The sequence below is a fragment of the Euprymna scolopes genome, chromosome 39 (genome assembly GCF_053919585.1).
Source record: "Euprymna scolopes isolate OS-2025 chromosome 39, ASM5391958v1, whole genome shotgun sequence".
Classification (NCBI taxonomy): domain Eukaryota; kingdom Metazoa; phylum Mollusca; class Cephalopoda; order Sepiida; family Sepiolidae; genus Euprymna; species Euprymna scolopes.
The window spans coordinates 76,412,601-76,439,751 of record NC_136520.1 but is presented as its reverse complement, the minus strand read 5'-3'; the positions used below and the strand labels follow the sequence as shown (position 1 = coordinate 76,439,751).

The 27,151-nt window shown below is 32.8% G+C and overlaps 1 protein-coding gene and 1 long non-coding RNA gene across 2 annotated transcripts in view; both read right to left on the bottom strand.

Moving 5' to 3' along the window:
* The window catches only part of LOC145263882 (rho-related GTP-binding protein RhoE-like), a 373,571-nt gene extending 351,828 nt beyond the window's left edge, over positions 1-21,743 (bottom strand). The window contains exon 1 of the mRNA XM_080120964.1: positions 21,184-21,743. Within this exon, the coding sequence (XP_079977090.1) occupies positions 21,184-21,303 (120 nt within the window). The 5' untranslated portion in view covers positions 21,304-21,743. The remainder of the gene's footprint in view (positions 1-21,183) is intronic.
* Positions 21,744-22,709: 966 nt separating this feature from the next.
* The window catches only part of LOC145263884 (uncharacterized), a 48,184-nt gene continuing 43,742 nt past the window's right edge, over positions 22,710-27,151 (bottom strand). The window contains exon 2 of the long non-coding RNA XR_013864611.1: positions 22,710-23,081. This is a non-coding gene — a long non-coding RNA (uncharacterized LOC145263884). The remainder of the gene's footprint in view (positions 23,082-27,151) is intronic.

Below are 27,151 nucleotides of genomic sequence, written 5' to 3'. Positions count from 1 at the left end.
ATACTCTAACCACTGCGCCACGGGTCATTGCGGACAATTCTAGTACGGATTTTAGGATCTTTAACCCTATTTTTATTTCTAATTGTAAATATCACTATTTGAAATGTCAAACCATCTAAGTTATTATTTTCACTGTGATCAGTACTTCTTCATATTATTGTATTGAAATGTGTACAACGGTGTCATAACGAATATTTTCTATTTTTTCTGTATAACATGAAGTGTTGTATAATGTACGTGTGTTTAACTTGTCCGTCGTCTAGTGGTATAAAACGTAAGATAACAGATACATTTTAATGACGGACTTGTAACAGAACGAAACAAATAACCGTTCTCTGGGGATTGTAACATCAGGCCAATCGGAGAAACATACCTGGTCTTGTTTGACGGATCCTCGGGAAAAGCTGCAAAGGAGATCGCAGTGAATCAACTAATATCGGGTTGTCTTTTCAGCAACTTTTATTATCGATGTTTCCCATAGGAAATCTGCCGCTGGTCCTAGACTAACGCATGCCGATGCCCTCTGCTGGGAGCCATCACCGTCCGACTCGATCCGCTCACTCTCACTCCCGATTCTTGACTGGCCAAAACATAGTGTTTTTCCAAATTCTACCCAATTCTAAGTCACTTTAAAATTACCTTTACATAAGACTTTGTCAGACTCAAGAGGTCAACCTTATTTTTTAATTTATTGTTTATGTTTTATATTCTTTAATTTAACATATTAACATGAATAATTTTCTCTGTAAATATTTTTTTTTTTTGCTATGATAACATTAAATTTTACAAATCTAATGTATAAAACTCACTGAGCCTGTCTGTCTGTCTCCATATTTTCAAACTCTATCTCTTCCGAAACTAAAAGTCGTAGAGCGGCGCTAGGGACCTCAAATGATTGAATCTTTTACAGACCGTTCTTTTATGGGTCTTTAACCGGTAAAAATAGTTGCTAAGGGGGCCAAACAATGGGTCGAAATTGAAAAAATCGTTATACATCTTGTACATTCAGCTTAGTTTATTTTTTATTTTTAATTTTTAATCAGTTCATATGTGTGTCACGTTGGTAGAGTGGTAACGTCACCAGCTTTGAATGCTACAGTTTTGGTTTCGGTTACGGTTCTAGCTGTGACACCCAATACTTTTTTTTCCTTTTGAAATCACGACTCTATAATAATATATACGAAATCTGGACAAATTAAAATATCATATTTAAACGTATTTTACGACCAGGCAAAGCCGAGCGCCCTCTCCCCCGCTAGATTTTCTAACAATCGTCGACTAGCATTACCATCGGTGTTACCCTGTTAAAATCTAACATTAATGACACACTTGTTAAGTGACCTCTCTGCGGACTTCACTGACATGGTCCTTGTATAAGATTCCAAGAAGTCTTCTAAGGCATCTCATTTATACTGCTTGGATCCTCCTTTGTAAGGCTGCGTTCAATGACCATGCCTCGCACGCGTAAAGTGTGATTGGGTTGACCAACGCGTTTAGTGGTTCCGCCTTTGTTCAGAGACGGATGTTTCTGCTTCTCCACAAACTGAAAACAACGCAGAGATATAGACACATTCGTGTAGCACGAACAGTAAATAAAGATTCATTTTTTTCTCTCCGAATTTCGCGTCGTAAACCACAAAGGAGAACATTCAACGTACAAGTTATGTTAATGGCAAAACAACGTGTCGCTTGTTGCGTAATGCGCGTCGATTTTTTTTGTTGTTTTTGTTTCTTTTGGCGCGGAAAACCAAGCGATAAAAAATGCGAAATACAAAAACGTCTGGCTGTTAGAATAATCACGACAAAAGCTATATTTATAAACAGACTATGAGTTGGATACTCTCCTGGGTGCAAAACGCATATAACTATCTTTTGATTGCCTTTCACGTGGATAAGATGCAATGTCTTTAGAGGCCAACGATGTTTGTCGAATCATAACCAGATTTTATGACATGTTCAGCCAAATCCGTCCCGTGTGTACGTACGAACATTTGTGAATCTCTATCTAATTTGAGGGTTCCTGATGAGGAGCAGAAACATATCTGCAATTTAATTAACCCCGCCCTATCTTTTTCACTGCAACCTTCTTCTCAAAGACGTGATGTTGGTAGTCTCAGTCTTTTCTGTAAATACTATTATGGCATGTGTTCTTCAGAATCACTTTCTGACTACTAACGATTACTACGATATTGCCCCATCGACTACCGTACACGCATTCACCCTCATCCTCGAATGGCATCCGGGCCTTGTAAAGTTGCGACTTCTTTATATATATAAAATAAAACATCTGGACAGGGGCTGCTAGAAGACTCTTATCCTGCCTTGACAGAATTCAAAATAGACTTCGTAGCCTTTTCTCTCCCCTGCAATCTCTTTCTCACAGAAGGCACGTTGAGAGTCTGTCCCTGTTTATCGTTATTTCCATGGCAAGTGCCCGTCTGAGCTCCAATCTATGGTCTCGCCTTACTAAACTTTGACAAAAAAAAAACAAAAAAAAAACAGTCGTCTCGCTGAAACCCACTATTAATAATTTCACCCACTCTTTATTTGTGCCTAAACCTAAACGTAGATTCCATGGACAAAGCTTCTTTCTTAGAACCGCGCGCCTCTGGAACTCTCTTCCGTGTGCCTGCTTTCCAGCTGACTACATTATGGTTGCCTTCAAGTCCAACGTAAACAAATTCTTGATGAGCTGTCCTCTTAAGTAATCCAATTTACCAAATTTCAACTTCTAACGATTACTACGACATTGTCCGATTGACTACCGTACACTCATTAACCTTATCCTCGAGTGGCACTCTGGCCTTGATAAGTGGTGACTCCGTTGTAAACTACTACTTTCTTTTGTTCAAGCTTGTGAGAATCGTTTGTCTAGTGGCCTTCACTAAATCGCTGTTACGATACCTAATTGTAATACAGCTTCCTAATCCAATAACTTCTTTCCAAAAATCGCAGACTTGTGGAACTCTCTTCCTGCTGATTGTTTTCCTAATTACAGCGTTTGTCTTTTCAAGACTCAGGTCAAGAGTGATCGCCAGACTTTTCGATAATCATCTTTCGTTCTTCTTAACGTTTGACAAGTATTGAGAGGATTAATAAGAATCGGAATCGGGAATCGAGAAAATCGGAATTTTTAAGGGTATCAGAATTGATATGAGTATCGGAAATATATTGTACCTATTTTCCGATGCCAAAAACGATTCTTTTAATTGTCTTTTTTTATGTTATTTTCTTTTAAATAACATCTTCCACTTCCGGTATTAATAATAAAATAATAAATATTTATTAATTTTGAATTCCAGTAAAACCAACACAAATAGATCACTCCCCACAAGTGTGTTTCTACCTTTGAGAAAATTCATGCAAATTTAACGTTTTCTTTTTTTTTTTTACGGCAATCGGGAATAAATAACAACTGAGATTTATAAAGAATCGGAATCGGTAATTGTATAGAATACGGGCAAAAATATTGGAATCGTCCCATCACTAATTATTGCATTAAGTGGCTTCGCGTTTTGTTTGAAACGATTACCATACGAAACTGATATTATACGAGCAGGTAAATTACACACGTTTATCCTTCATTTGCTGCCTATTGCTTTCGTGCTTAAAACGAGACTGTGGCACACTTTTATTCTATGGTCGTTCGGCGTGTTTGCAAACTGTACAATATTAATGTACCATCTTCAGACTCAAAAGATACTACACATTGATCCTAGACCGCAGGTAAAGAAAGTGTATTTTAGAGAGAAACGTAATAGAAATAAAGAAAAAAGAAAAAGAAAAAAGAAAAATGGAAAAAAGAAAAAAAAAAAACAAAATGACTAATGGTAAAAAAAAAAAAAAAAAGTGGAAAAATGGTTCTTGTCTAGAGGTCCCCAATATATTAAACACCAAAAATAAATAAAAATCTGTATAATGTACGTATGGCACACAAAAATATCATATTCTAAAAACCACGTAAATTGATTAAGTAGTTTTGATCTCTATCTCCATCACTACTATTATATAAGAGTAATTTCGTCTGTGTGTCTGTGAGTTCATTCCCTATGGACTCAAAAACGGCTGTGCCCACTTTTATGAAATTTCACACAAATGTACCTCATGTCTCTGTAAGTAAGTGTTATTAGATAGATTTTATACCGGAATGTCTTCGATAAGTATCAATAATCGAAATAATCCGATGAAAAAAAGGAACAGGCAATTTTGATCAAAGTTAACACCTTACACAGCCTAACATCACAAGTGCATTTGAGAAGTTTTATTACCGCACAAGCAGAAAGGCCCGGCATATAAAATCAACAGTAGGTTCTTTGTTATAATAGGGGCGCGTTCGAAATGTTTCTGTTTAGATCACAACTTAAACATGATACTTGACTTTTGGATTTTAAACTTTAATTCAAGCTATTATATGAAAAATAAGTTTAATAAAATGAATAGTGTGTTCTCTACAGTGCAATGTATTGTGAACTAAGTCACTGCGGGGAGACATATGAAGCTTCCTCCAGGTGCAGCGCGCTGAGTCCCCAACTAGAGCAAGCAATCAATCGATTTGATTGAAAAAAAAATATGGGCGACTTTACCGATTTTATTGACAATAAAAAGACAGGAATGTAAAACATTCATTGATCATCATCCAATCCCGGGCAACGTCAGGTCTCTCTACTAGTTTTAAATAAAACAATAACATTTTCTGAGTAAAAGAAAAGCAGTCGTCTTGCCCGTCGTTTTTATAACATTCTATAAGGAACAAATAAAAGCAGAACTAACCGGATTTATGTTTTGATTTTCTTTTACAAACGAGTCACTTCTTATTAAGACCTGGAGGCCACTCGAGGATAAGGACAACAGCGTAGTAATAATTGTTAGTAGTGGAAATTCGGTATAATTTCATTACTTAAGGGGACGACTTCACAAACACTTGTTTACGTTGAACTGGAAAACGACCATATTGTAGTCAGTTTGAAAACAGCCGAGCGGAACAGAGTTCCACAAGACAAGAGTTCTATGAAAATATGCTTTGTTCACGGAATCCAAGTTTAGGTTTAGGCACAGATAAAGTGTGGGGAAATTATTGATAGTTATTATAGCAAGAGGAGTGTTTTTTGTGAAAGTTTGGCAAGGGGTGGACTCTTGAAAAATTTACGTAACTTTGGGAATATGATATTTTCATTTCGTCACGACATAAAGAGTTTTGCTTTTAATGCATGGGAAATTCTGTAGAAGAACCGAAAAACAGAAATAGTGAAAGAAATTAATAGAGAGAATAGAAAGACTTCGGATAGAAAAGGAATATTCAGTTACAGTACAAATAAAAATGTGGAGGATAGCGTTAAAATATGAATGTGACGTCATTGTTTTCACGCAAAACCCGAACAGGCGAGTCGCCAGCAATGCGTGGAATGTCAAGGGAGAGAGAGAGAGAGTAAGAGAGAGAGAGAAAGAGAGAGAGAGAGAGTAAGAGAGAAAGAGAGAGAGGGAGGGAGAGAGAGAGAAAGAGAGGGTGTGAGGAGTAGGTTAGAAAAGAAACATATCGGCAGGAGACCGTCAGACTGACACAGAGACAAATAAATATTGTTAAAAAACTGACAGACTCGCGCTGTTTAACTCAGAAACAGGTGACCGAAATTTATGTATATATATATATATATATATATATATATATATATATAACTACTTCATTTACTCACATAAATTTAATATACGAAAGTATAGATTTATGCGTAAACTTTAAGTATTTACTTCAAAAGTGCTCAATACGTAGGTAGAGCTAGTTAGTAATTTATAAAATATATATGGCGATTAAGTAACACAGAATATTCAGTGTAGCTTAATCGCCATATATATTTTATAAATTACTATATATATATATATATATATATATATATATATATATATATATGGAATGGAAGCCTCCGTTCAATTTCGAAAGACAATGGATAACTCTTGTAAAGATAGATGCGCTTGTAATTATGAGGCAATCTCCAACTACACCACATTTGAATCGGCTCTGCTTGAGTCCAGTGACAAGGAGAGGTTCAGGACGACTAGAAACAAACTAAAAAAAACCCCCAAAGAACATAGTATACCACTTGGGATTCCCAAATGGTCACCCACCTTAGTCCTGACCAGGCACAACGTTAGCTTCGGTCATTTAACGGGAACCGGTGTATCATACTAGGGACGATTCTATAATTTTTCCCGATTCGGATACAATTACCGATTCCGATTCTTTATAAATCTCTTAATATTAACAATAACGTAATCATTGTATCCCGATTACAGTAAAACACAAAGGTACCCCCCCCCCAAAAAAAAACCTAGTGTGTGTGTGTGGGGGGTAACTGATTTTTGTTTTACAGTAGTATAAAAATTATATATTCGTTATTTTAGTATTTGAACAAACAGTAGAAGATTTTGTTTTAAACAGAATAATAAAAAATAATGAAAAGAAATCGTTTTTAGCAACAAAAAAGAAACACAGTTCTTTTTTGGATTCCGATACCTCAAAAGGTTGCGATTCTTTTCGAAAATCGTATTTAAAAAAATCAAGCTTGGCAGATCAGTAAAAACGGTGTTTCAAACTTAACCATGGAAGACCGGCAAAAATTCTATTTCAAATTTAACCATGACCAGCCGACGAAAATGCTATTTCAAACTTATTGAAGAAAGACTGACGAAAATAATATTTTAAAACTAAAGCATGACAGATCGATGTAAACGGTATTTAATATTTAAGCATGACAGACCGACAAAATGTTATTTAAAACTTGAGATTAAAATATCATTTTCGTCGTCTTTCACGCTTAAGTTAAACATTCTAAATGAAAACGTGACACACCATTCGACTATTCCACAGACACAGCCTCTCACAGACCTTCCAAAAAGTGTCTGTCAGAACTTGAGATTATTTCCTCATTAATTTTTCAAGTCGACGTCTAAAAGTCGATACTAGACGGCAGAATAGACAGGAGCCTGACGCGGTCTGGCATACAAAGAAATACCGTCTAAGGCCGAGCTATTTTCGAGTATTTGAACAGGAGAAAAGGGCAATGTAATCGTTTTCATTGTTCTTCTAGCAGAGGCGGGACACACTCTGTTTCCGGTGTTAACAATTTCGAGCCTTTTGATTGGTGAGAACGAGGATCGACTCGGGGCAGAAAATCAATGAAAACATATACTGAAATCACTGTTGAGAGTCTGGCAGGAGCATTGAGTGTAGTTCCTTCTTCAACAACAAAATAAACAATTTTGAAAGTCGACCAATTATTTTCAGGGTCAAATGAAATGATTGTTTAAATATGGCGTCTACGAATTTTTAAAATGGGCATTGATACTTTATATTATTTGATTAGTCGAAGTACTGTTCTCATCTTGAGTGTTACTCGCACAATTTTTTGATTAAGGTTACACCCAACCCTTTTCACGTGTGTTTCGTTTAACGGAAGTCTCTCTGTCGAACTCGGGAATCTATCCATCCATCCCTATATATGTATTGTTATAGTTTCATTAAAAAAAAGACCCAACAATAAAACAACTGCCATGATTCTTGCTCACCTGATCTTTATTTAAATACACTATTTTATTCTTGTATATATTCTTTTCTGCCTCTTGCCTCTGTTAAATTAATTATGGACAAGTTAGTTCAATAAAGTCTTTGACCAGGCCTTTCTTTTTGTTTTAATTACACAGCAATATATATATATATATATATATATATATATATATATATATATATATATATATATATATATATTTGTGGGGAATAGGCGATTAAAAATAAAAAAATAAAAAATAAAAAAGATGAATGTATAAGATGTATAACGATTTTTTTTTTTTTTCAATTTTGACCCCTTTTTGACTGTTTAAAAACTATTTTAACCGGCTAAAGAGCCATAAAAGAACGATTCGTAAAAAAAAAAAATCACATCATGTGAGTCCCTCTGCGACTTTTAGTTTCAGTGGTGATAGAGTTTGAAAATATGGAGACAGACAGACAGACAGACAGACATATATACATTAAGCCTTTTAGATATTAGATTTTACCGCGAGGTAAAATACCAGGGTGAGAAACTGGCGCGGCCCATCCTCGTCTCGAGGGTAGATGGAGCTTTCTTAGGCCGTGGTAGGCAACCCATCTAGTGATGGTGTCACGATAAACACGATAAAAAATACCTCCGATAACCCTGGCGAAGCATCTCAAGTATTCAGCTACCGACAAGATTTGAATTACACTACAAACTAGTGTAGTGAGTTCAATCTCGGCTACGGCCGCGCTGAATGGATGGAGATATTAGATTATAAATTATATGTTTATACATTATAAACAAAAACTATGCTGTTTTCTATAGGAAAAGATGTTTCCCAACATAATAATTCTATTGTTTATTTATTTAAATTAGTTGTTGAATGCATTACGTTGGGCGGACATCACCAACTTCGGATTCCCGTATCAAAAAAACACGCCCTATCCAAGTTTCTACATGCAAATTATATAACATCAGCTATTTTGCATAATACCTATGGGTCGGCTATTTGCGAGAATTTAATAAATAATCGCGCCTGTAACTTAAATTTCAGTGTCAACTTGTTCACTGTTTTTGAGCAGGTCACACTCTCATTTTCATTTGAAAATTTTAGAAACTATCTATATAAAGTTCTTGATACCTTCTCTTTGGAAACAAAGAGAAAATCTTTTAGGGCTTAATGTGGTTTCTATCTGATTCATTCCCTGTTTTGTTTTCCACTTGTCCGCCATCATCTTTCCTCTCATCTTTTTTTTTTTTAATCGTTATTCTCCTCGATTTTAGCTGTGTTGAGACCTCTTCAGGCGATACAGCTAATGTGAAAGCAGAGTTTGCAAACTTTGCTTTCACATAAGCTGTACCGCCCGAAGAGGTCTCTAGTTACTAAAAACTAGCTGATTAAAACATACTCATGACTGTGTAGCAACACGTTACTGCTTATGTAAAAACAAATAAAAATATAGCTTGCTCTACTGAGGTATTGAGCAGTCTTGTATTAACCTCGTTAAACTTTATTGGTTACCTTACCTCTGTAAAATAACACCTATTTATATATATATATATATATATATATATATATATATATATATATATATATATACACTAGTGTTGGGACGATTAATCGGGAATCGAAAAAATCAGACGATTTGGGGGTATCGGAATCGGTATCGGAATCGAAAAAATTGATGCCTATTTTCCGATGCAAAAACGATTCTTTTGTCTTTTTTATTTCATTTTGTTCAAACCAAAATCTTCCATTGCAAGTAATAATGATAAAATAATAAATATTTATTGATTTTAAATTACCAGTGAAGCTAAAATCGATAGATCATCTTTCACAAGTGTATTTTGATGTCTAGGAAAATATCTGCATATTTAACATGTTTTTTTACGAAAATCAGGGGGAATAACTATCTTATAGTAAAATTATTAGAGATTTATAAAGAATCGAAATCGGTAATAGTATCGGAAACGGGAATTTAGCACGTAATCGGTAATTGAATCGGAATCGGGAAAAATATTGTAATCGTCCCATCACTAATATATACATAATACGCAACGTTTCTATATAATGTATATATCGCTCTGCCTATATATTAAATGAAAGATGAATAAAAATGATATATAACTTTATTAGATCAGCAGAAGAATAAAGCAAAGTAAAAGTAGAAAATTAAGAAAAATTCAGAAAATCTGGGTTTTTTTTTCAGTTCCCACAGAAGAGACGTTGCGAGCCTATCCTTGTTTTATCGTTATTTTCATGGCAGGTGCTCGTCTGAACTCCAATCTCTGGTCCCCCCACGCCAATCTTTCACGAAAAACACCCGTCTAGCTGAATCCACTGTGAAAAATTTCCCCCACTCTATATCTGTGCCTAAATCAAAACGCGGATTCCATGAACAAAGCTTCTTTCTTAGAACTGCACGCCTGTGGAACTCTGTTCCGTCTGCCTGCTTCCCTCCGGACTACAACTTGGATGTGTTCAAGTCCAATGTTAACAAATTCCAAATGAACCGCCCCCTTAAGTAAACACTTCATCAAATCTCCACACTAACGTAATGTACTTGCAATAACCCTTATCCCTGAGTGGCTTCCGGGCCTTGATAAGTGGTGATCACTGTGTAAAAAAAAAAGAAAAAAAAAGTTTTTTTTCTTATTGTTATATATTACCTTTATTCCTAATGTTTCATTTAATATATACGATTACTCCTCTTAATAGTGTTGAGCTTTTTTATTTTGATCAGTTTTGCTTTGTTAGAGACATATTCTTTGATTACATTATTCTATCTATACTCCCACTCTCTCTCTCTCTCTATATATATATACATATATATATATATATATATATATATATATATATATATATATATATATATATATATATAATGTATGCATGTATTTATTCTGTACATTTCCCGCCAGTGATCTCCTCGACAATAAGGATTCTGACCCTCATTATGCCAGAGCAAGCAAGGCATAGCAACCAACACACAAAGACGAACCAGTCGGAAAAGAACGAAAACAAAATATTGTTATTGGAATACGAGACGGGAACGCGAAAAGGAATTAAGGGAAGAACCGGAGAGGAAGGGATGGAAGAGTCCGAGGAGAAAATGAGGAGAAAGGAAGTAAATTAAGGTCGAGGAATGGAAGGTGAGCTGGATTCTCTCACTGAGAAATGGAGAGTCGCCAAACGGAACAAATTTATTAAAGATTAATGGCCGCATTGTGAATTCGCGTGTCTCGGGTAAAATTAAGACACGGTCTGCGCTTCAGTGATTGTATAGGTGTGTTTCAGCCAGTGTGTGTGTGTGTGTGTGTGTGTGTGTGTGTGTGTGTGTGGTGTCTTATTGTGTGTGTCTGTGTGCTTATTTAAGATTGTCTGTGTTCTTATGTATATACTAACTGGACGCTCGGCGTTACCCGATCATACAATACACTTAAACATGATATGGAAGTTTCTACCCAGTCATGGTTGACGGAACGAGAGCATGCTACCCCGTGGATTAAATAAAAGGTGCCGTCGAAATCCCGTGCAGATTGCCGAGTTCGACAAGATACACCTGAAGAAGGTCGTAGGTTACATCGAACGAAACGTTGAGCGAATAACACACAAGATGAGAACAGAATAATCCGAATAATACGAACTAGCTGGCAGTCCGTCGTTGCCCGGTCGTACAATACACTTAAGCATGATATTTTAATTAATGCAGATTGCGTATGTATTATTATAGAATCAATCCTATATTGAATATTATGTATTACGAAGAATAATTTGCCTGGTAGACTAATTCGCAAAAAAAAAAAAATAAAAAAAAAAAATAAATAAATAATAAAAAAAAAATAAATAAAAAAAAAAATAAGAAAATTAAAATAAAAATAAAATAATAAAAGAATGATAATGTCGTTCATCAAATTCCATCTGCGTTTGTTTCCAATATCAAATCAACTGATATATTTTTTTTTTACCCCAAACAAGGCACATTGCCACTTTGATGTAGGGGCTACTATTAGGGACACAGGCTACAGAGGTACTAGGTGAGGGAGTTGGGCAACAAAATGAATGCTCTGGAAAAGTCACTTCTGATTAATGTTTATTTTAAAATATGCAAACAAAGAAATGATTTGCGGTAATTTTAAATGGTACCTATTCTTTTATCGTAAATTGAACTCATTAATAAGAAAAAATTAAAATAAAATGGAGAATTACACCCGGGCTTGAACAGGGGATCATTCGATCCGTAGTCGAATGCTCTTTCACTAAGCTATACCTCCAGATGTCAATAATTCTTTTTTTTTTTTTAAGAAGAAATACTTTGCTAAGATTTGATTATCTCCCTTGTCAGTGTAACGTATAAACATTTCGTTGTGAAAATTCTTCGGGTTTTTCCGATTTTCAATGCCTATCGGATCAATTACTTCCAGACATATAAATTATCTTTGTGTGAAATTTGCAAATGATAGGCTCAGCTGTTTCGGCACCTATGAGGAAGGAACTCACACACACACACACACACACACACACACACACACACACACACACACACACACACACACACACACACACACACACACACACACACAAAGTGACTTTTATATAATAGTGTCGGTTTTCATCTCTTCATCTTTTTTCCATCAGTTCAAGGAATATAATAGTTCGAAGAAAAAAAAACTGTATAGTTCAAAAACCAAATAAATAGAAAGTACAAAACACTACCAGGAAACGCCCGGTAGGGACAGCTAGCAATGTTTATTTGTGTGTATGTATGTCTAAATTTGTGAAGTTTTACATGTACGTTTTGGAGGATGCGTGTGTGTTGGAACATATTTAATCGAGCATATTTTACTTTATCTCATACATTCCAACCGAGAGATCCTTTTAAAAATTCTAACCGCCCCTTTAAGTGCAACTTTTTGTATCACTCTTCGTATGTCAATAAGTAGAATACTAGATTCTGGGGCACTGAAAATCCACGCCAAATTCATGCGAGTCTAATGCATCCAGTTAAAGTCACAGAAAGGTCTATGAAGATGCGAATGAAAATTTAACTGCTGAGAGATATAGAGATATGCCAGTGAATTTTGTTCAAACCGAGTCAGCAAACATGCCAGGGTACATATTTTAGATTATTGGGATTAATAATGATTAGTCAATTAAATATATCTTATCTAGAAGTTTTGTCAGAACCATAATCCTTGGTTCGTTGCACTTGATCATAACAAAGGTTCACACTAAATTTTGGCCAGACGGACTTACTGACAAACCTACTAGAGTTAATGTGATATTGTAATGACTAATGCCTATTAATCCCCAATTGTGCATCGAACGGACACCATAATCCTTAGTTAGCTGCGCCTTATCATAACAAACATCTGTACAAAATTTCAGTTAGATCGGCTCAGCAGTTTCCAAGAAAACTTCTAGAGTAAATACATTACCATGGTGACTAATGTCATTTAATCTCTAAGTACCCATACGACGGATACCATAATACCTATACAGTGGCATCTTATCATAACATATGTCAATTCAAAATTTAAGCGAGATAAGATCACTAGTTTCTGGAAAAAATTGAACAGATAGACAGACAAATAGACTGACACATACACACGCACAGATCACTGTCTGACTGACGTAAATGAACACTTAAAATTAAGCTGTTTAAAATTCAACGTTATTTCAAGCGGTTAATGGTAGCCGAATGGATACGGTCTCCGCTAATCGAGCCAGAGATGTCTCGTGATGCGGGGTTCGAATCGTTCGACTGGTAGTAATCGTGACGCCCTGCACTGAAGATTCCCGAAAGGATGAAACACTAGTGTCTGTAGGTATTTAATTATTATAGTAGAAAATAATTATATACATATACATATATATATATATATATATATATAATGAAAATTACAATTGAATTTACCAAAATGATCCAAGATGGTAAAATTAAAGTAAATTATAAATATTAAAGAATTAATATTTATAAAATTGTCTCAGCCAGATATAAACCATAAACGATAAAACCAAATAGGAAATAGAGCTTGGATTTTACTTGTACAAATGGAAATTCTTTTAACTTTCTTGGAAATTCTTTTAACTTTCCTGAACTTTTACATTTGGATTTTACCGTCACTGGATTTTTTATCTTCCACCAGACTATCCATTCGTGTGTAATCACGTTTTTCTTTACCATATTCCCTCTGCTTCACTTTTTGTTTTCAAGTAAAATCTTTGACTTACTTGTTGTTTCATCAAATACTTCTGCATGCAAAATCCGATCCCACATTTTGCTAATTCCTACCCTCTGATGAGGACAGTATTTCTTCGAAACTCCGTGGATTAAGGACTATCCATTTATCTAGTGTTTCATTTTCAGATTAAATATGTTTTGAACTCATTTCAAAGTGTTTTTTTAACATATTTTATTAACTGTTTGCTCATATTATAAGCTCTATTTCCTATTTGGTTTTATCGAGCTTTTATATCTGGCTGAGATAATTTTATAAATATGAATTCTTTAATATTTATAATTTACTTTAATTTTACCATCTTTGATAATTTGGTAAATTCAATTGTACTTTTCATTATATATATATATATATATATATATATATATATATATATATATATATATATATATATATATATATATATATATATATATATATATAAGGTGTTGTTGGTCCTGGATTATTTGTCCTTAAATTATCCGATGGTGAGGCCCCAGCTTGCGGGCTTTGGGGATGTGGAGCCACCCTTTAATTGCCATTGCTCCCAGGTCCACTCTGACCCGTAGTGGTAGTACTTGTTAGGGTCCCAACTATGGGTTAAATAGAAACCGACTTGTGAAAAATACATTCTATTAAAACATTTTTCTTCAAAATAACTGTATTCGGCATCAAATAAACTGAAAAGGGTTGATATGCCATAAAATAACCAACCATAGGTGTTGTTTGTTTTTGTTTTTTGCGATACGTTTTGAATGAATTCAATTATTTACGAAAGTGCATTTTTTACCTACATACGAGCTGGGAATAATTTTTCTTTTAACTAATTTGGTACTCCTATATGGGGAGCGCATATGTATTTCTTTTTAATATAATTATCCACTGACACGTGTTTCGTCATCTACGACTCATCAGAGTAGCTGAATCTGCATATATATATATATATATATATATATATATATATATATATATATATATATATATATATATATATATATATACGCAAAATGTTCCACGGGAAGAGCTCTAACGTTACAATCATGTCGCATATTTAATTGGTACAATATTTTCCATTAAACTGTCTGTTTCGACTGAGTTTCCTTTTAGGAAAATTCCATCCCTTCCCTCCATGATCGAGATTGTTTCGATAAAAATTTAAATTCAAATATGAAATACGCCATTCGGAAAAGACATTTATTGGATTTAACTTGCATCTCTCTCTCTCTCTCTCTCTCTCTCTCTCTCTCTCTCTCTCTCTCTCTCTCTCTCTCTCTCTCGTCCTGGTCTTTTGCCATCCTCTCTCGCATTCTCTCTCATTCCGCAAATATTTATTCCAAACAAACTTTGAAATAATCAATTTAATAATAATAATAATAATAATAATAATAATAATAATAATAATAATAATAGCAGCAGCACATTTATTTAAACAGAAAATGAGAAACGACAGTTAAAGAGAAACGGACAAATTGAGAAGTGCAAGCCTTGTCGAGGAATTATGTAAATGTTGGGGGGGGGGGGTTATTGGTTGGGAGGTTTTTATGAGCAAAACGATAATATTCGATGTACAAACAGAGTTAAACAAACAATATTCTCTCTTCCCCTTTGTCTCCTTGCACTACCTAGCTATATCAATTTGCATTTATATATGTACATATACATACATATATGTATACATAAACATACATATGTATACATCCATATATATACATACAAATACATATGTATACATACATATGTATATATACACACATACATATGTACACACATATATATACACATTAATATATATACACACATATATATACATATATATACACATTTATATATACACATATATATACACATATATACACATATATACACACACATATATATATACACATATATACACACAGATATATATACACATATATACACACATATATATACATATATATACACATACATACATATATACACATATATATACACACATATATATACATATATATACACATACATACATATATATATACACATACATACATATACACATACATATATATACACACATACATATATATACACACACGCATATATATACATATATATACACACATTTATATATACATATATATATACACACACATATATACATATATATATATATATGTATGTGTATATATATATATTAGGAGTCTTCCGTTGATTTCGACGTATGAGGTCTTGACAACTGAAAATTGTTTAATTCAATGTAGCTTGCTTACATCTACTCAATCGTAAATGACATCCGAGTCCTGCAAGAGATCTGCGAACAAGTCCACAATGGAGGCAAAACTAAAGATTGCGCGAATGATCGGCTGGGATACTTGCAGATGCTTTGGTACTTCCACATCTTACGCGCAGTTCGTTAATTTAAATTTCAGAGAACTGCCTGATGCTCCTCTGACAGGCAGATCGCCATTCATTTCGTTGAGAAGCAGTTCGTTCAAAATTACGAAAAGAAATTTCATTTCAATGCATTAATGTCAGTTTATTCCAATACATCAATGTCAATTAATTTCTATAAATCGATGCCAGTTAATTCGTATGCAAACATGATAGTTCATTTCTAATCATAAGTTCATTTCTATACACCGATGTCATTTCATTATTATACACGGATGTCAGTTCATTTCAATACGTGAATGTAAGTTCATTTCAATAAATCGATATCAGTTCATTTCTATGAATCAATATCAGTTCATTTCTATAAATTAATATCAGTTACTTTTCTATTAATCAATGTCAGTTCATTTCTATAAATTAATATCAGTTACTTTTCTATTAATCTATATCATTTCATTTCTATAAATCAATATCAGTTCATTTCAATAAATCGATATCAGTTCATTTCAATAAATCGATATCAGTTCATTTCAATAAATCAATATAAGTTCATTTCTATAAATCAATATCAGTTCATTTCTATAAATCAATATCAGTTCATTTCTATAAATCAATATCAGTTCATTTCTATAAATCGATGTCAGTTCATTTCTATAAATCGATGTCAGTTCATTTCTATAAATCAATATCAGTTCATTTCTATAAATCAACATAAGTTCATTTCAATAATTCGATATCAGTTCATTTCAATAATTCGATATCAGTTCATTTCTATAAATCAATATCAGTTCATTTTAATAAATCAATATCAGTACAGTTCTATTAATCAATATAAGTTCATTTCAATATATTAATGTCATTTCTATACATCAATGTAGGATCATTTTCTATAAATCGATGTACGTTTAATCCTATACACTAATGTCAGTTCATTTCAGTACATCAATATTAGTTCATTTGTATACACCAATACTCTCAGTTACATTGAATGTGGATTTCTTTAATTAACTTGGATTCTAACAACATCATCCCACTCTATTCAAGGATTGCCTGTATACTCCAATACCACAATTACATATCCTTTCCTTGTTTCAACCTTTATTTTCTTTATCTATGTCTTTTAAAAAGATTTCATCTTTGATATATTTTTTGTATGCGTTGAATTTCAAATCAGATTTAATATTTTACAACTGACTTTTCCTCATAACGCGAGAAACCAGCGGAAGACCAGTACCCGCATTAAGCTGGTGTGCAGTTTAACTTGTTGCTGGCTATCTTGCCCTTGCTTGTTGTTGGATCTCAACATTTTGAACTGAGAGAGAGACTTAGCTGTCGTACAAAGCTAACACTCTGTAACATAATCTTTGTATAGATACTCCCTCAGGCATTTGGGCTCATAGACATTAAGTGTCTGAGGGAGTGGAACTCGTCTGACAAGACGTTGCAATTATCATGTATGTATGTATGTATGTGGGTGTATGTTTGTATGTGTGTATATATGTATTTATGATGATAATAATAATAATAATAATAATAATAAGAAGAAGAAGAAGAAGAAGAAGAAGAGGAGGAGGAGGATGAGGAGGAGGAAGAAGAATTATCCAGAGGTTGAAATAATAGAAAACGTATCGAGTACTTTCCCCCTGTTTTTGTGATATATACCTCTTAATATATATATATATATATATATATATATATGAGAGAGAGAGAGAGAAAGAGAGAGAGAGAGAGAGAGAGAGAGAGGGAGAGCGAGAGAGAAGGCAAAATTACACAAACAAATATATTACAGACACAGCAACGTTAATCCTATTATTCAACACGAAATACATGCAGTTTCAACAATACATTTTGATTAATGGCCGGCTTATATACAACTTCATAAAGCTGGGTACGATCACAAAACACAAAATTATTATTATTATTATTATTATTATTATTATTATTATTATTATTATTATTATTTCATGTATTCACAAAAGTCTATGTAGTTTAAATATTTACTTCCTTTGCGCTCAATACGTGCGTAGAGCTACATAAAAAATTATGAAAATAGCTAATATCTATGTATATACTTATGGAGAGATAGAGAAATGGAGGGAGGGGTAGAGAGGGAGGGATAGAGAGGGAAAGAGAACCAGAGAGAGATGAGGAAATATTTCTTTTTGGGGTCATTATTTAACTAAGTGTTCGCGTTGTTTGTGCGATTCCTCTCTATGTTATGATTTTCATGAATAAATGTTTGTAAGTAAAGAACAAAGGCGGGTCTTGTTCTTAAGGATTCATCCCAGGAATGTCCTCCTTGACTCGCATCGAAGCGATAACAGATTTTGAAATTAGAAATCGTTTAAAACCACGCAAGATAGCGATCGTGAAGGCCGTCTTTGGATGAAAATTAAAAATTGTTTATTTATATCCAAATTAACCGAACAATGCAGAATGGTTCAAAATGAACTCAACGAAAACACCCAGATTTATAAACAAACATGGCCGGCCATCTTAAAATGTTATAGTTGACCATTATTTTTGTTTTTGTTTTTAATCGACGATTTGCTTACGTTTTGTATATTATAAAACTATCTATCCGTCTACCTGTCTATTTATCTATATTCTAGTTGGATAATATCTGACAAAATGTAGAGAATAATAATAATAATAATAATAATAATAATAATAATAATAATAATAATAATAATAATAATGATGATGATGATGATGATGTAGAATTGATATAACAAAAAATACTGGATCCTAAACTCGGTTGAGATGTCAATAAGAATACAAGCAAAATCAATGGATTTTGTAAAAAGTCATTAAAAAAATAACACATATATATATATATATATATATATATATATATATATATATATGCTATATATATATATATATATATATGCTATATATATTTGTTTACTGTTCCGACAAAGTGCTCGATTACAAAGAAAAACTTTTTCGATATAAGAGCTAAATATTTGTTTATTAATTATACAGAAGTTCAGAAAAACATTGATACCGTCGGTTGCAAGCCCAACACAAAGGGAAACCGTTAATGGTAACACGTAAATGATGTTCAGCTCTCGAAGAAGAGAAAACAAGATGGCTGACGAGAGCTGAACATCATTTACGTGTTACCATTAACGGTTTCCTGTTGTGTTGGGCTTGAAACCGACGGTACCAATGGTTTTCTGAACTTCTGTATAATTAATAAACAAATATATATATATATATATGTGTGTGTGTGTGTGTGTGTGTGTGTGTATACGCAATGGTTTCGTTGATAGATATATTTATATAATTATGAATGATATTAATAAAAACAATTCAATAAAAATATGTATTGCGCTAATACAAATTTATTAAAATTTAATTTTATTTCAGTTTCAATGGAGGTAATTTACAGAAATATTTCTAGTTTAAATTTTACAGCAGTTACAAAACGTCTGATGTTGTTGGGAATCGAGAACAGTTACTGCACTGTTAGATAATACTTTGCAAAAAATATAAAAGTTTTTGATAAAAGAGAAAGGTAGTTTGCTTGAAGCATTGCTGGTAAATAAATGTGGAAGAGTATAGGAAGGTTATAGCAATGCAGAGAACCGGCTGTTAAAATTATGTGATGTCTACACAAAAATCGACAAACAAAAGAGCGTTTTCTTGAGCTTACATTTATTTATTTTGCTCCATTTTTTAATAACATTTCTTTTGATCCCTTTCTGAAAAAGAGATTATATTCTCGAAATATCAAAACCTTCTACCAACCCGGTTATCTCAAACAGTAAGTCTATTTTACTTCTTTGTATCTATTATTGATCTGGAAAATAAATTGATGTATGAAAATATAAAAACAAGCTCTACAAGACCGTCTTTCATTTGCTCATTTTTATCCATACACCAAATAATTTTAACGGCCGGTTCCCTGAATGTTATACTCTTCCACATTTATAAAAGTTTTTTTTTATTTTAAACAAATTTGGCTCAAGGCCATTAGAAGTGTGAGAGAAACAGGCCAGTGGTCATTCTTGGAAACGATCCATTTTAAATAAGCAAGTTTCGACTAATTTCGACAATACTTAGCAATCATCACATCATGATTTCACCATCCATAAACGCAGGAGCTCTTATCCTCGAGTGGACTGTATATCTTGATAAATTATAACTCTTTAATACAAAACATTGATAAAAAATGTCTATCCTACTATTGACTAGAAACAACTTAATCGTCACAATACAAAATTTACTCTCCGGACCATTCTAATAAGATATTTTCCAATTTTTTGGAAATTTTATTTTATCAAATTTTATATTTGCATATAAAAATCCATTGGGATAACATGAGGAGCGTGAAAATAATACAAACGAAAACAAGCAGACCAATCTTTAAATGGGAGAGGGAACAGTGGAAGAAAAATAATGGAGTTCGGAGAAAGAGTGTTTTTTTATGGTTAACTCGTTTTAATAAATAAATGAATAAAAAACACATCTTGATTTTATTCTTGTTTCTATATAAGGATGACAAAAATAAAAAAATATTTGTAGAAACTAAATAAAAAAGTATTTGTACAAAAATAAATAAAAAATATTTAAAATAAATAAATAAAATATATTTGTAAAAAAAATACAAAATATTTGTAAAAAATAAATAAAATATACTTGTAAAAAATAAATACAAAATATTTGTAAAAAAAATAAATAAAATATATTTGTAAAAAAATAAATACAAAATATTTGTAAAAAATAAATAATATATTTGTAAAAAATAAATAAATATATTTGTAAAAAATAAATAAAATATATTTGTAAATAAATAAATAAAATATATTTGTAAAAAATGAATAAAAAATATTTGTGAAAAAATAAATATAAATATTTATAAAAAATAAATAAAATATATTTGTAAAAAATAAATAAAATATATTTGTAAAAAAATAGATGAAAATATTTTTAAAAAATAAATAAAATATATTTGTAAAAAAGTAAATAAATAATTTTTTGTAAAAAAATAAATAAACTAATTTTTGTAAAAAAATAAATTAAAAAAATATTTGTAAAAAAAAAAAAAATAACTTACCTCAAGAAAGCTTTCATTAACGTAACGGTGTATTAATGCCGTTTTGCCACAACCACAATCTCCGACTACCACGAGTTTGGATCTGGCGCACGTGCCGGCCGGCAGGTTCTCATCGCACATCTTGGCAGGTAATAAGAGAACCAATCTCCAGGTAAAATAATCCCTTCCAATATAGGGCAACGAAACCACAATCAACCGACAACAGTCACGTCTAACCAAACGACGGCGGCTCGATGTAGGTGTATATGATATAGAGTTAGAAACAACGATTTTTAATCATCTGGTGCAAGGCAAATGGCGTAGAGCACCTTATGAGAAGAATAAAAAAAATCACAACTCCAAGTTCTTGTATAATATGCTGTAGTAGTGTTGCGGATTTAATAATTTTCTATGAAATCGATCACAAGAGAAAACCGGAAGTAATTTTTCTTTTTTAATTAACAATCGTCAGCTGAAGGACTTCAATATCACGATGAGGTTTTATATGTCATATACAATACAGGCATATAGATATAGATATATCTTTATACAGTGCGTTCAATTAACAATATAAATCTGTTAAAAACGTTTACAGATGTCTAAAAGAAACGTCTTTCAAACTTAAGAGTTTTATTATCAAGTTATTAATTTTGGTGCGAAAATATTTATTTGATTCTTGAGTTCTTCAGGGGGAAGTGGGCGTGAATAATGGTCAACATAAACGATCGTTTTTTTTTTTAAATTATTATTTACTTTACTTTTTTAATTTAAATACGAGTCTGGCAATTTATAGAAAGGCTGCCGCGGAAATATTTATCGGTAAAGTCGAACGTCTAGTCTTCAAAAAAATAAATAAATGCCTGTAATTGGTTTCGAGTGTAATTCGTTTTGAACAGTGGCAAAACTTCCGTTTTCGACCGAGTTTATCGAAAGTAGAAACAAACCAAAAAATCTAATTGCGAATTTTGATTTCTTGTTACGAATTAAAAAGAAAACAACCGGTGAACAGGAAATTGAGAGACGTTAAAATGTGAAGGTATTTAATTATTAAAATGGTGCAGTTGGTTGAATCTAAGCCGTAGTTGTACGAAATTGTAGGCTGTATAAGTCGATTCGACTGATGTGCACCGTTTGAGAATTATTTAAATCGTATTGAACTGTCGAAGAACGAAGATGGAAGAAAAATTGACTTTATTTAATTTTTGTAATTTATCTGAAAAACTTTTCAATCTTCATCATCATTTTTAATGCATATATATATATATTAGTATACACACACATATACATATATGTGATTTATTTCTTATATATATCTTATATGTGTGTGTGTTATGTTTCTTAAATATGTATATAGATGTCTTTTCTTACATATAAATATATGTTTTTTCTTATATTATATCTAATCCTATACAGATATATCTTTTCTTATATATTTATGTTTCTTATAAATATATATCTATATTTATAGTTTATTGTATTATTTCTCATATATATGCATATTTACTTATATGTGTATCTATATGCAAGTTTCTTGACGGAATTAAAATTTAATAAATATTTTTTTTTCGGGGGAATTTATTATTTTTGACTTAATCCTATTCCGATGTGCTCATAAAATAAAACTATATTTCTTCTAAGTGATTGTCTTCGTGAATGATAACGCACTAATACAAGTTTTATCGACTTATCATTTTTTGTACTAAAGATTCATTTCTTCTTCTTCTTCCTCTTCTTCTTCTTCTTCCTCTTCTTCTTCTTCTTCTTCACTTTCTTCGTTTTGTACCTGTGCGTGTTGGTAGTTTATCTTCGAACCGGTAACGCGATCCACGTGAGCCTCTTGAAACGCTACATCGACTTCCGGTCTCTGTTTATTCGTTCTTGTCTTTGTCACTAAACATTGGTAAATATTCCCGCCCGTTCTGAAATAAATAGAAAAAAAACATATAAATAAAGAAATACCACATTAAATCGTTTTATTTGGACTATTCGGACAACAGTTCTTATTTTCAGTGCCATTTTAACAACGTTTCGATCGATGTAACCACCGACCTTCTTCTGGTGTATCTGTCGAATTCGGGAAACTTTCTGTCGAACTCAGAAATCTGCACGAAATTTCAAACGGAACCTTTTATTAAATCCATATCGGGTAGCATGATCTCGTTCTGTCAGCCATGACTAGGTAGAAGTACTAAATAATTTTCAATTTTATTTTGAGTGTCGCCCTGCTGAGGGTTGAACCATCAACCTTCAGAAGAGTGTAAATTTACAACGGAATTTTATCAAGTACTTTAGTTTCTATTCCACGGGCCTTTACGGACAATTCTAGTATTCTACTTACTATTATATATCACCTTATATATTAAACAACATAGTTCAAGGATTTGAAAACTCATACTATAAGGATGCATGGCGTAATGGATAAAGTAATTGGTTCAGTTTTAAAGTTTAAATCTTCTGGAGGTTGAATAAAACTGCAATTTGCTAAGATCTTCTAGCCAGTCATGGCTGACAGAACGAGAACATGCTATCCCCCCGCCCCCGTAACAGAGCGCATATGAGCGCGTATGAAGATATCAGCAGCAGCCGAAGGATGGCTGGCTAACGATTGTTTTAGCAGCAGGAGCAGCGTTTGAACGCGTATGCAAATTGATAAGTGTGCTCGGGTTTGCGTCTGATAAAAAAAGGGCACCACGTGGTAGAGGCAAAAAAAAAAGAAAAAAAGTCGGGCCGAAGGAGATGGACGTGTAAAAAGAACGGAGAAGGAAAAGCAGTCGAAAAAGATGGATGTGTGGCAGCGAGAGAATGGTGCCGAGACAAGAGAGTAAAAAAAAAACTTTTTGTTGTAAAAAAAAAAAAAATTAAAAAATGCCGACCTGTATCAATTTATATATATATATATATTATTCCTTAATTGGAATTTTTTATTTTGAGATGAGCATTTTATGTTAATTTTATTTTTTATTTCGGACTATTAGTCTCATCTTTATTAGTTGTTTTTTTTTCTTTTTTAAAAAACAAAAAAAAACAAAAAAAAACAAAAACAAAAAAACAACAACTAATAAAGATGAGACTAATAGTCTGAAATAAAAAATAAAATTAACTGTAGCAATTTAGTTGCATTTGTTTCCTGTGTTTGTTGCTGTTACGATACACTCGTAGACGAAGAAAAAAATTCTGTGCCGATATCGGAGTTCGACAAGATAATAAAGATTCTCATTAGTCTTTTTTTGTGTGATAACATCAGTGTTAAAAAAAAAATTTCATAATAATATAAGAAGTGTAAAAAATAAACTAACTTTTTCAAATAAATTATTTCAATATGGTTTCTCATTTCATTTTATGTTTACTAACTTCCGTTTCGTTGCATAACAACTTCCGGAAAGCCACATGGAAGTCCTCATGCGTGAGCGTGTCAATGACCCTTATCACAGCCTCTTTCATCTCTTCAATTTTCTCATAATGACAGCCTTTAAGGTTTCCTGTAGCTTAGGGAATAACCAAAAGTCACACGGAGCAAGGTCTGAAGTATAGGGAGGCCGAGGAACTGTCTTGATGCTCATCTTGATCAAATAATCTGTGACAAGGATGGAGTTGTGGACAGATGCATCCGCGTAAATCTTCCGCATCTTCAGTTCTTCGCGTATAATTGCATGTATAGTTGCTATACCAACATCAGACTGTACACTGATTGGCTCGAGAGACACAAAATGGACTTATTATTATGAAATTCTTTATTTAGCCGATAAACTCTAGTGCTCAGACTTCTTTACTCCTCCTACATTTCTCATCATCCATCACAAACTCCCTGCCTTTATTGAATCCCTTATACCACTCAACAATTGATGCTCAATTCATGCAAGATGGTCCAAAAGCAGTCTGAAGCATTCCATACGTGTCTGTAGCATTTATCTAAGCTTAAAACAGAATTTATTACATATCGTCCCCACGGCCAGATTGCATTTTTGAAATTCACCAGCTGAAGTGAAAACCAGCCTTTAATAGGGTGTATTCCGATTGCTGATGTGGCTGTTCATTTAAACCTGGAATCATAAAAATTGGTCAGGCATCTCATAAGATGTATCGCAATAAGACACTGAATTTTCAAGAGTCTACAGAAATTTTAAATGTCTATAAAAAAATGTCTGGAAACTTATTGAAGGCACTTTGTACTTCAGGTATCTATCTGGTCATGACTGATGGAACGAGATCAATCTACCTCGAAAAGACACGCCTGAATAAAGTCGGAGATTACTTAGAAAAAAAGTAGGAAAGGCACAAATGATATTTTAAAGAAAATGATAAGTTATTTTAATTACACTGATTTCCGGATTTTATGTTTGTAACTTCCGGTTTGATATTTTAGATGGAGTATCCTCTTGATGCGTGTGATACCATCCTCAACTGTGTTGGATGTTCGTTCGTCGGACGATGACAATCTGAACACATGCAGGGATAATGAATGACATCCGTTGAATTGTGAAACAAGGGTTGAGCAATTTATAACCACTCCTCTCCGACAGTGCTTGATTCCAGTGACAAGAAGTCAAAGACCGGCTAGAAATAATACTGACATAAGCCGAGAGCATATACAAGACCTGATATTTCAAAATGTTCACCCATTTTGGTACCGACCATGCTGAAAGATGCTTAACTTCGGTGATCTAACAAGAACCAGCGTGCTTATGTAATTATGCTGTAAAAACTAGCGTTACAGATCCTTCTGGAAAACTGCGTTAATGCGCTATAGATCACAGTAGACCTTGTTGCGATTCAAACGAAAAAAAAGCAGATTTAAAATTCAGCGTGTCTATTACGCAAGAAAGTAAATAGTTCGAATGCGAAAAAAAAAAAAAAAAAAAGCAAACAAATAAAAAAAAAAGGCTGGAAAATAGTTTACTGGTGGTGCGAAGAAAACAAAGAATTTCTGGCGGTTTTCTTTTTAGGTTAAATGTTTGAAGTTCATATTGATAAATTATTTTAATGACTTCCGGTTCGAGTATCACTTTGTTTGTGCGAATTCCGGTCTGATTTATCAGACCTTCCATATTCTTTGTTCAGCAGCATTTTTCATTTGCCGACGCGTTTTTGTCGTTAATTCTTCTCGCTCAGCGTCTGCCAATTCTTGTATTCACACGTGATGATTCGCAATTTTACATTCCGAGAAACAGATATTTCCTGAGGATTCAAATTCTTCTACACTTGTATGCGTATGTGTGTGTGCATATATACATCATATATATACGTATACACACACACACACACACAACCACACACACACACACACACACACACACACACACACACACACACACACACACACACACACACACACACACATATCGATATGGGACGATCGAAGGATCGGTCGAAAATTATGTGCTTTTGAAAGGAACACTTGTTTTTTTTGTTCAAAAGACTTTTTGTATTTCTTCACGCCAACACATAGGAAATAAATACAGAAAAGATATAAACATGTATATATATTTCGCATTGATTTTTTTTCATATATATATATATATATATATATATATATATATATATATATATATATATATGTATATTTTGGCAGCAGGTTATTATTCAGAAATGTCTAATTAAACACGACGGAGTTATTCTATTTTCCAATCTTAATAGATGATTTTCAATTTGCCGGGTGTGTTTTTAATTTCAGTAGGTAACTTATACAGAATGACGCCCAAAGTGTGTTGTTCAGCCATATTTTCTCGAGCGTTTTCTATCGGTGCATCCGATTATCATCAGGAACATTTATTGTTGTTTTCTTTTTTTTTCTATGAGGCTTGGTGTAATTATATCTATCTATCTATCTATCTATCTATCTATCTATCTATATATATATATATATATATATATATATAGTAATTTATAAAATATATATGGCGATTAAGCTACACTGAATATTCTGCGTTTCATCCACTATAGGATTCGTCAGGCTTATGCGCGAATTCTGTGGTTGCTTCTTGTTTTTATA